Source organism: Ursus arctos, unplaced genomic scaffold, assembly GCF_023065955.2.
Source record: "Ursus arctos isolate Adak ecotype North America unplaced genomic scaffold, UrsArc2.0 scaffold_15, whole genome shotgun sequence".
Classification (NCBI taxonomy): Eukaryota; Metazoa; Chordata; class Mammalia; order Carnivora; family Ursidae; genus Ursus; species Ursus arctos.
In genome coordinates, this window is record NW_026622819.1 from 47,899,767 (window position 1) to 47,911,842 (window position 12,076).

A 12,076-nucleotide genomic window follows, 5' to 3' on the forward strand; every position below is an offset into this window, starting at 1 on the left:
AGCCGTGGGGCCCACCTCCAAGTGCCAGGGTGCAGATTCAGTGCAATCAGGGTATAGAGCTGGGCTCTGCGACTGGTCCTACTAAGTGCTCCATGGAGGACAGCATCATTATCACTCCCTGCTCTGCCTTCTCTGACCTCCTCTTCCTCCAGACCTGAGCAAAGCTGCCCCGTGCTCCGCAGAAGCGGCAGGTCTCCAACGGCGGCCTCTCAACAGATCCCACGTCCTCTTTACCCCGGGAGAAAACCGGCAGGTGGGAAGGCTTATTTCTCCTCATCATTTTCCATTCCCCCCACCCTTTTTTTTCCCCAAACAGTGAGTGGGCAATGCAAGTTCCCGCTGGTGGAACCCTCGCCGGCTCCTGGCCAGACTCTGCCCCCAGGGGCTCTTCCACCTGGCATGATGGCAACCTCCAAGTAGGATCTGCACCTCATGCCTGGTTCTCTCTCTCCTCACTGCCATCACCCTCATCCACGTCGCTTCCATTCTTCATTGGACTTCTGCAGTGGCCTCCCATCTAGCCTTGCTGCCTCCACTCTTTACTTCCCAAAACAGCCAGAGTGATCTTTTCAAAATGTCAATGGGACTGTGTCACTTCACTGCCCAAGACCTTTTACTAGCTTCCCAGAGCACTCAGAATAGATCCACGGCATGCCATGATGCCAGACCACCTCCCAGCCTCCTGTCACTCTCCTCTGACCTGCCAAGCTCCAACCTCACTGGCCAATTTCAGTCTCTCTGATACGCCTCACTCAGTCTGACCTCAGGCCCAGGCCTGGGCAGGCCTCCCCGCCTGGTCTGTTCCTGCTCCAGCCCCTCCTCACTTAGCCAGCCTCTACTCCCTGTTCAGGCCTCAGCCTTGACACTCCCTCTCCAGAGAGGCTGGCTCTGACCCCCTTTAGGCTCGTCCGGTTTTTCCTTTCAGAACATGTAACACAATGCAAATTATATTCTTACATAAATGTTTGTTTTGTTACTCTTTCTTCTCACCCTCCTCCCCCACTAATCCGTATGCTTCCTAAAGGAAGCAACTGTCGATTTTATTTACCTAATGAGTACTGTAAGGCCTGAAATAGAATGGAGAAGCTCAAAGATTGATTGATTGATTGATTGATTGATCAAATGACTTCAAGAAGGGCGTAATGTACCGGGCGAAAAAGGATCCAAGGAAATAGGAAGGTGACAGATAGAGGACGCCAAGCTGACCCTCCGATGGGCACTGCTGATGGGAGGAAAGTTCACTCCCATCCCACCCCATACCCCAAACCACCTCCCCCAAGCAAGTGCCACACTAGGCCTGAGATTTGTCCTTTGGCTGAAGCACTGTCTTTCTTCATCCCCTTAAAGTAAAAATGCCCTTGAGCACAGCCGGATGAATTGAAGCGCAGCATAAATGAGAACCACTTCTCTCTGCTGGGCCCCAAGGGACCCAGGGGAAAAGGCAGATGTGAAGAACAGAAGTGTGGAAGGAAAGACAGAACGGGAATAAAAGGAGGTAATGAAGGAACGAAGAGAAAACAAAATGAAGGGGCTGATGGTCCACTTAACAGTTATTAAAAAAAAAAAAAAACTTTTATGCAAAGTTTAAAGAAATGGCCTCCCCCCAGGTTTCCTGTCTCTGGGAGGGTTCATATCACAGCATCACACAGTCGTCATTCCCCAACTGGAAGTCTTGGGCTCTGCTCTGCCCCTGGACTGATGACAAAGTAGTGTCTATAGGATGAGCCCTACTTGAAAAATATATAGATATGCACATACACGTGGGCATACATATACACGTACGTGTGTGTATACATGTATATACGGAATTATGTGCAGCGTTAAAAAGGATGAGGGTGGGTTTTTACACATCCTCATGGAAAAAGGTCTAAATCAAATTATGAATCAAGAAAGCCCAGCTGCTGAATAGAATGTGTGGTATGGTCCTATTTCTGGGGGAAAATAAATGAAAGAGTGAAAGAGAGAGGGGGAGAGAGGAGGAGGAGAGAATTGGGCACAAGCCGGTTCACCCCTCACTTCACTCAAATCTCTATGCAAAATCACCACCTTAGAAAGCCCTTCCCTGACTGACTGCCCCAGAGCACTCCCTCATCCTGTCTCACTTTTCTCCCTAGCGCTCAACACATTGTATTTTATATTTAGTTTCTTCTATTCTGTCTGCCTCTCCATGAGAATAGGGTCTTAGACTATTTTGTTCACCCCTATATCCCCAACAACTAGAACAGAGCCCCGGGCACAGCAGACCCTCAGGAAATATGTTTTGAATAAATGAACAGAAACTTCAAAGAAGTAACCTGTAGGGAGTGGAATAGGAAGTGGGAAGGAATGGAAGGTATATATTTTATTTCCATACTTCTGCAGTCTCCTGCTTTGTATTGCAATAGTACTTTCCTATTAAAAAACTGAAAATCAATAGTAAGTTAGGGAACAAATGTTCTCCTTTAGACTGAGCTGACATCTAGCTCCCTGCAGCTTCCTAGTTCTGAGCCCAGACCAAGCTGAGCAAGAACCAGTCCTTCTTCCCCACCACAGTCTTCCTCGCCCTTCTCTTTTATCTCTTCTCTAAACCTAGCTGCCTCCTAGTTCCTTCTACTGAACTCCAAAGGACCAAGAAAGGTAGGCACCACCTCCACCACGCACAAGACAGGCATCAACCAAAAAGGACAGGACGAAGGGAGAACAGATTCACTTGGGTTTAAGGCAGAAGAGCACTCAGGCTGAACCAGCACGGTACATGGGACAACAGACGTGAGAGCACTTTAAGGGAAAAGTTACCGTGTTAATGAAAGAAATGGCAGTGACAGTTATGTCCTCATCGCTGTGTGACCGACGGACCTCCATCCATTGAAAACTGTTTCTTAGGCTCTTATTGTACCAGGCACAGACCTGGCATTTGACCCCCAGAGTAGGTATCTAGCAGGGGGCTTGGGGTTTCCTGATTGGCTTTGTCACAGAGCAGGAAGCCCCCTATTTCACATCCCTTCTCAACCTGCAACTCAAGCGGCAGGAGGGCAAAGTGGAATGAGTCACAGGAGTGGGTCCCCAGCACCCGGTATCCTACAAACACTGCGGACTCAAGACAGCATCCCTTTCCCCAGCAGGATCGTGCATCTCCCAGATAATTTTGCACACCCCCGGAAAAGCAAACGTATGAGTTTCCTCCTTAGCAGCCTAACGCAGGTGGCACATCTCCCGTGAGCTGACACACAGCTTCCTCAATCAGGGCAAACAACGTTCACCTGCTTCCCAGTCATGGGACCTGCAGATCTTCATCTTAGGGACGTGGAATCTCTTCCTAGAAGTACAGGCTCTCCCAACAGAAGAAAAGCATCACCTCAATCTCTAAGTTTTACAGCAGAAAACAAGATTATCTTTCCTGTTTAGCCCAAGTGGCTACAGAACGAGATACATGAATTATCTGAATAATCTGATTAATAGTGATAAGTTCACTCTTTCCCTTAGTTTGCAAACACCTGTCAAGTTGTCCCACTCTCTTAAAAAAAAAAATCTCCTTTCTCTTGAGTCAGTCTCTTTACTGCCCACCTTTCTCCTTGCTGGAGTCGCCATCGTTCCTTTCCGCCCGTTCCCATAAAACCTGGCTTCCAGGCCTCAGCACCTGCTTGAATGTCCTCTCTCAAAGTTCACCAGTGACTTTCTGGTGTTTTTCTCTTTTCAAGTCCATCTGGATCTTCCCAGGACTTATCATACGGATGGCTCCCATCTTGGAAACACCCTCCTTTTATTTCTATGCCCTGAATGCTCAATGTTCTTTCTCCTAATTCTTGAACACACTCTCCCTCCTTGCTAAATAGGACCACTTCCCTAGAATGCACCCATGGTCTCTACTCTTTCTAGTCTCCCAGCCTTTTCAATCCCATGTAAGCCCATAGCTTCAACTCCACTGTTGGGAAAAGACCTCTCTGATGCTGGTTATCTTTTACCCTGACTCTCTCCCCAGCTCCAGGCCACAGCCCACTCACCTGCAATCCTCTCTCCCCAAAGAAATCCTGCCAGACCACCAACAAATGGGCCCAAACATTTCTTCATATACCCTCTAAAATTCCTGGCCTGTCTCACCCTCCTCCTCCTTCCTGCGGCCACCAGCCACCTTCAGGTACGCCCTCCCTTCTCGGAACAGCCACAGTCCTTCACTTCACCCCTCATCACAGACAACCCTGTCTACAGTGCAGTCTGGTCATCTCCTGACAGGTCTCCTCTCCCAGGCTAACCTAAAACCTCTCCTACTACAGGACCAGTCCTTGGGCTCTGCATTCCACAGGGCTTCGCACATAGCAGGTGCCACCAGAATGAATGAAAATATCCTTACCCACAATACCTCGAATGAACGAAGTATGGTAATGCTGTAGAAGGCACTTCCCTTCCCTTCAACGTCCTCTTATCATCCTTCACTCTGAGCAACTATGTACCAGGTGCTCAGCTAGACACCGCAGATACTGCTGCTACTGGTACTACCACTTCTGTTTCTGTTGGTGTTACCACTAATACTACTGCTATTCCTATCAGGAATAACAATAGACCCCCAGTACTTACTATGTGTCAGGCACCGTGATAAGTGTTATGAGATTATAGCATTTAATCTTAACAACCCCCCTACGAGAGAAGTAACGTTGCCCCCCACACACACATACTTCACACATGGGACAACTAAAGCAGAGATGAAAGCTGAGTGGCTTCTCTGCCTTCAATGAGCTCTTAGTTCAGCAAAGGAGGACGGGCCCTGGACACACAGTTACAACGTGCTAAGTGCTATGAAGGAAAAGCATGGGATATAATAGGAGTGCTTAACAAGGAGACATAACTCAGGCCAAGGGCTGGGGATGCTTTCCTGATGAAACCATGCTTAAGTAGAAATCTGAAGGACAAAATCAGAATAAGCCAGCAAAAGAGGAAGAAAGAACAGACTATTTCAAGGGGTTGCCCTGAGCTTGCCCTGGGAACTCATGGTCGCACAAGAGGTTGGGCACTGATAATAGAAGAAGAATGCTTTGCTAAACAGAGTACCCATCTCCTATAATCATCCTGTGCACTGGTAAGGGAGAAAATCAGCTTTGGCCTGCCTGGGGTGGCTGGGGACAAGGGCTCCGAAGCACAGTTCCTATTTTCCATTTACATTTAAACACAGAGTGTTGAGATGCGGTACAATCAAATCCCTTCTAGACTCCCACTTTAAAAAAATCCTTGGGCGGGGGGGGGGGGGTGGTGGGGTGGATATTTCTTGAAGAGCTTAACCATTAAGTATTAGCAAAATATAATGATCATCGGTATGACAGATTCCAATTCACCAAAAATGCAGAAACCTTCCCAGAATTCCACAAAAAGAGTTCAACGCCATCAAGTCAAAGAGCTTTTGACTCGAAGAGAGGCAGTAATTATAATCCAATGGCAGTAAGTCTTTTAGCCAGCTCATGCAATGGGGTTACCCTCTCAACAGAATAAAATAATTTTTTTTTTAATTTGCAACCACCTGAGACACAACTGCCTGGTGTTTTTCGGGGTTTTTTTTTTCTTTCTCTTTTTTGCCTGCAACAAAACAGAATCATCCAAGCCCTTTCTTGTCGATCTAAATTCTCTGTGTCTCCTTTACCACAGTTCCAATGTACTATAAATACACAGCTTTTGTGACATAAATGCAAAGTTTTATTGTGCCGTTAGCCTTGATAGAAAGCGCTGCAGAAAGTTGTTTAGAAATTAAATATCCAAAACAAGCTATTTTAAAATCCAGGGCCCTCACTATTTCATGTCTGCAATGAAGAAATTTCATCTTGGGGAGAGCAAGCTGTCTTTCACACCATATGGCTAATGGTGGTGCATAGCAATTAGCCAGGCTGATTAATGGTGAACAGACTCTAATTTTATGCTTATAATTGAGCCTGCATTTGCACCCCTGGTGCAAATTCAGCACATCCCAACTTCCACTTACAACAGGCAAGAAATCAAGAGAAATAGGATGGTGTGGAAAGTGAGAATTTTTTTCCTAAAGCCCCCTAAAGAGCATCAGATTTGCAATTTAAAAGACTGTTAGCCACACAATAGATGACAGGTTTGTGTAATAGGGTCATGGCGGCCTGGTAAACAAACAGTACCCCTTACACATCTATAGGCAGCCAGGAAAACCGTCATCTGTAACGTTAGCAGGATGACATTTCGAATATGGCTTTTCCCTCTTAGCCACACAGTACAAACATCATCATTTGCCTTCAGTGGCTTGAGAATTTTATTTTTGCTATTTTTATGTTTCTGAAAAATAGAAAGAACATCAGCAGTAAAGCACGCCAACCGGCATAATAAAGTACTTTGGACCAATGAATTTTAAGAACAAGAAAAATATAAACTGCATTATTAGAGGGTAGGCTTGTGCGTGAAAGGGATAATATATCTTAAAGTATTTCAAGAATAGAATTATTTCTAGCATAGTCCAAACATGTACAGATATGAGATGCAAATCTATGATACACAGACATTAGTTGGCCTATTGTTCAAGATTCATCTTCCTGTCGGTCCCCTATTTGCTAGAATCACACGTAATAGAACATGGAAAATTCATTCTAATGACATGCTAATTGAGGGAAGCTAAAATAGAGATACGATCAGAAAAACAGTAATGCAAAGGAGGTCATTTTTTCTAACGCTTTTTGAAATGATTTTACTCATTTAATTCTGAAAAGTGCAACTCAGCTTTCACGGTACCATCGTTGTATACAAGACAACACTAATTTTTGCCTAGTAGTATCTTCTAAGAAACTGATGACCGTATTTTCGGGTTTTGCTACTGTTTTAAAGGTAAGGAGAAATTATCCTTCTACCAAGTTCTACAAATAATTACCAAGTTCTACAAATCACTGAAGCGAAAACTTGGGAAACTCCTGAGGAATTTAGAATAATCTATTAAAAGTATGCTTTTTAAAAAAGAAAAAAAAGAAGCTTTCGTATACATACATCATTACAGATAGAGAAGTTAATATTTGGGATTTCAGGAAGAAAACACACCAAGCCCTTTTTCTTTTATTCCCACCTGTGGAGCTTTGAGATTGTTTTCCCCACAAGTCCAGGAGCAGCAGATAAAGCCCACCCGTGCTGAGGCAGCAGCTGAACCTAGAAGGACTGGTCAGTAGTAGTTAGGAGCCAAGCGTGCTTTGTGCCAGGGAGAGCCTGCATGGCGAACAAAGCAATTAGTAGCCTTTCCCTGATGCATAGTGGCATCTTCGTGCTTTATCCAATTACTCAGAATAGATCAGGTGTTATTCGATGAAGAATACGAATCCTATCCTGCAAGTTTAAAGGCTGTCCTCTGGTCTACTCTCTCCCATGTGGAGGACAGGCTGGGGCCATGGAAGGGCATTTGGTCTGCTTGCTTGTTTTCCAATGTGGCTTATGTCTGATTACAGGCAAAATAAATACACTCGCTTGTGGGTGACATGAATTTTTATAACTTTCAGGCGTAAACATTTGCCATCCTTCCAAAAGCTCACTGCTACTGAGAAATATTAGCTACATGGTCACGGTTATTATACAGGGTAGCTAAGATTGAGAGATGAGAGGCAAGGGGGGGAAAACCCACACTCAATTTAAGGAGGAATGATGCCTTTGTACCGATGGTCACATTTTTAAGTGGGAGAATTAAAAAGAGGAACTGTAACTTTCAAATCTTATCCAGAGGCTTCTGCTGACATCAATAGAACTCTTACTTATTTTACTAGCAATGTAGTTGAGCACATATATGTACATTGAAAGGATATATTGTATTTTATTTGATTGAAAGGAAGAAGGGAAGGGCACTGCTTCGTGCCCATTAAAAGTGTGATATCAAAATGGAAATGCATGTCTTTCAGGATGAAATCTAATAAATAATCCAGAACCTCTGAGATGCCTGTGATGCCTTACTACCGAATACTCATGTTTCACAGTCCTTTCTAGATTATCTAACAGAAGCAAGATAAATGTGTACCCAAAAATGGACCTGAGCTCACCAAGATCTGAGATACAAATTCACCTTCTCTTTGCTAATTAAAGGGGGGGGACAAGGTATTTCTTACCTGCACATGATCTCGTGTGTGAGCAAGACTCGGCACATTTCTGGGTTCTTGTCTTGGCCTTCATACACTATGGCCTGTAAACAAAGGCATGATTTGAGCTCAAAATGGAACCAAATACCAGAGAACAAACTTTTTCAATTGAGTACTTGACCACTTCAACATTACTGAGGGCCAATTAGCTCTCGGGAGCCCAAGGCCGCACTGAGCGACTGCTTCAAGGCATGTTGTTAAGGATCAACCCAAATCAAGTCGAAGGCATATGTTCCTCTCTGTCCCGTCAACCACATTATTATGATGCACATCTTTGGATCAGGGTGTGAGATGAACTTCTGTTGTCAAGACAACCACAATTCTCCTTTCAATTCAGAATACGAGGACTCTAATCAATGAGGAGGAAAAACCCAGAAGCTTTAGCAGATTCAGATGCTAGGGATTTAAAATATAGAAAAGCACGTGGATCTGACTTTTAAATACGCGTTTGTCTCTTCATTTTACTACTTCCAGCCCCAACACTGAGTGTTCTAGAGATGAGTAGCAGAAAACAAGTGGGGGTATGGTTAATGAGTCCGTTCACTAACTGTGTCTTCTTTGAGATGATTCATCAATCAGGGAAAATCCTTCTTCCCGCCTACAGGCTGAAAACATGTGCTCTCCAGGGCATACACCCACCCAGACAGTACTACGTGCCGGCAGCTGCTGTGTGTGGGCTTAGGCCATAGAGCTATCTCCCCAAACTGAGAAGAATTACGTCTGACTCCCAAAATTTGGACTCCAAAGCACCTCATCAGCCAATATGTCTTTGTCTGTTTTCAGTAATGCGCATACAAACATTTTGCTTAAAATCACCCTGAAGTTTCCCTGGGATGGCAGCTTCCTGGAGGATCAACATGGTAATACCTGGGCCAAAGAAAATCACAGCTATTGCTAGAGCAATACTCTACCTCAGGACACCTTTTAACTAACTGAACACTGTAGCACTGCATAATACACACACAGCTCCGAATTATTAATAAAATGCCTTTCACACGTTCAGATCTCTCAATTTCTTGGCGACAAAACTATTTAAATTCACCAGAGACTATCCTTATTTAGTACACAGAGACGCCGCACTAACTAACGTGTACTTGGCTCTAATGTGCTTCGTTTATAAACCTGGGGTTTTTAGAACCTGTAAAGGATCGAGGCAGCTTAAGACACGGTGCACGCAGACCCTGGAGCAGGCGCTGGGTATGATAATGAATTCCATGACGAAACAAAAATGGCAACAAATAAAAGCATGACGTAAAGTACTTGTATGAGGAGAAAACCTTTCTCTACCATTGGCCCCTCAAAAGCATTTTTTATGGTTAGCCTACCAGAGCCCTGTAGTTTTTAATGTTTTATTTTGACATAATTTTAGACTTACAGAAAAAGTTGCAAGAATATATAAAGAATTACAAGATACTCTTGAACCAGATTCCTCAAATGTTTACAATTTACTAAATCTGCTTATTCTTTTCTATCTTTTTCCTGAACCATTTGCAAGTAAACTGCAGGCATACCCTAAATACTTCAGCATATATTTCCTTAAAACAAAGAATTCTCTTCCATAAGCACAGTACAATTATCTGAATTAGAAAATTAGCACTGATGCAATGTAATACTCTAATCTACAGACTTTATTGAAATTCACCAATTACCCGATAATGTCCTTCACAGCAAAAAAATAAATAAATAAATAAATAAATAAATAAAAATTTTAAACAGCCAATACCAATCATTGCATTCAGTCGCCATGTCTCCTTTAACACAGAACATTCCTGAGTCTGTAGTTCATGATAGTGACATTGTTAAAGAATACAAGCCAGTTCTTTTGTAGAATATCTTCAGTTTGGGTTTGTCTGATGTTTCCTCGAACTTAGACTAAAGTTACCCAATTCAGGGCCAGGATACCACAGATGTGATTCTGAGTTCTTCTCGGTGTATTTGATACACTGTCAGCTAGGTCCATTACTGGCGGTAAACTCTGGCCATTTGGGTAAGGTGGTGCCTGCCATCCCCCAGAGGTCATCAGCCAGAGTCCCCGCTGCGAACTTACGACTTCACTTTCTGTTATTCATAACCATCTTATGGAGCCATCATCTACATTATGGTAATACACTATCCCTAAACTGTTCATCCACTAGTTTGCACCTACACAGATTCTTTCCCGTATTCTTAAAAGACGTTTTCAAATACCCAAGAAGTTACTTTATTCAAGAAAATGCACTGAGTAAACTGAAAACATTTTGAAAACCAAAAATTCTATCTGCCTGCTTTACTTATTGCAATCACTGCTGAAATCAAAGAAACACCGTAAGTAACTGATTAGGTCTCAAATATGGTGCTAAAAAATTCTACTCATGCATTTTTGTGACATCCTATTATCACTACATGTTTTGGATGTTCTCTTAACATCCCCGATAACCTCTGTTTCAGCTTCAGTTTTTTGTCATGCTAAATGACTACAAGCAACTTGGTAAATATATTCACAGCTATTGGTAGGGTTTTCCTTTCTGTAAAAAAAAAAAAAAGAGTTTGGTTTTTCTTTTAAGAGGAATGTGTATCAGTTATATCAGACCTTCCCACTTTGATCGTTTCTAGATGATATTATTTTTGTTGAGGTTGCTGGTTCCACCCAAATCAGTGGATCCATGATGATATTCAGTGGAAGACGCGACGCAATGCAGATATGCTCACAACTTCCCTAAACAGTAGATGATCCATGAATGCCCAGGGATCCCATGTTTTTATCTTTAGTGGCTGCACATCTTTCCTGGAAGGCCCAGGGCCTCTGTAATACATCTCTTTACCAAATGCCAAATTGCCACTTCACTTCTGACAGCAGTCAAAATGGAGAATCCTTCTCTAAATCAAGCATAGAAAAATAAAAGCATGAGTTTGGATTTGCTCAGAAATAGTTAGGAATTCCGGACAGGGGTGGAAGCCTAAAGTTTCTGCTGTCCCTCTTTTTGAGCCTGTAAGGTTGGAAAGCTAGAACCTCGGTGTCAGAGAATCAGTTACAGAGGGGACCTCAGTCACAGGCAGGTCTACCTCCAGCCTCACCTATGCAGTATTTGTTACCGAAAAGCCTTCTTAACACACACACACACACACGCACACACACACACACGGTATCATATAAAAGATATGGGCCAAGAACTCAACATTCCAATGAGATCCAAAATGGGAAAATATGATAAATGTATTTTGCTGAATAGCTCTCTGAAGCAGAGTGTCCACAATAAGGCAGATTTTTTAAAAACGTCACCAAGCTCTCCCTCCAGCGCACACACACAACTGATCCCGCACAGCAAGTCTCTACCGTCTACATGTCATACACAAGTCGAGATGGGTTCACAGCTCAGCAAACCCAGACTTCAAGCCTAAAAGGAAAGGGATCTTCTAATACCAACTTAGAAGCTTCTGCTTTTCTTACTAATTTAAATATGTGCCTCTGTGGGGTGTGAATAAAGCTCGCTGAGCCTGGATCAGCTGGGAGATCACAGAAGCATATAAACAGCATTGACTATTTTAAGTGAAACCATTTTAATAGACAGCTGGTTTAGGGCCCAGACAATGGAACACCAAGAAGAAGGCTTATTTTCATCCTCCATAGTAAATCATGCGTCTGCTCACTGTGAGGAAGGTAGTCTGCTATGAGAGCGACAAAGACAACAGCGGTTTAAATAAATCAATGTGTTTATCAGGAGTAAGGACTTGAGGCCTGTTACCGACATGGGCCGGACGGGGGAGAGAAAACCTATAAAATATATTATTTAAATAAATGAACTGATGGCAAAACAAGTTCAGGTTTTATCCTAAGAAATAAAGAATACAGTACCAAGCAGAAAACAATATTGACCTTAATTCTGCCAATGGCAAGTAAATCCCTGAAGGTGGCAGGAATATTGAAGACGGTGCAGGAAGAAAGCTAAAAGAATAAACAGCACTAACTTCATCTCAACTTTCAAAACCTGGTGAAATTGATAAAGAAGTTGTCA

General features: G+C 43.2%; 1 protein-coding gene across 14 annotated transcripts in view; it reads right to left on the bottom strand.

Moving 5' to 3' along the window:
* Positions 1-12,076, bottom strand: part of EBF1 (EBF transcription factor 1) — a 384,748-nt gene that overhangs the window by 361,551 nt on the left and 11,121 nt on the right. For all 14 annotated transcript variants that reach the window (XR_007191188.2, XR_003319508.4, XM_048224418.2 and 11 more), the window contains exon 5: positions 8,055-8,128. Coding sequence is in view for 12 of the 14 variants with exons in the window: in XM_048224418.2 (XP_048080375.1) it covers positions 8,055-8,128 (74 nt within the window). In the remaining 2 variants the exon portion in view is untranslated. The remainder of the gene's footprint in view (positions 1-8,054; positions 8,129-12,076) is intronic.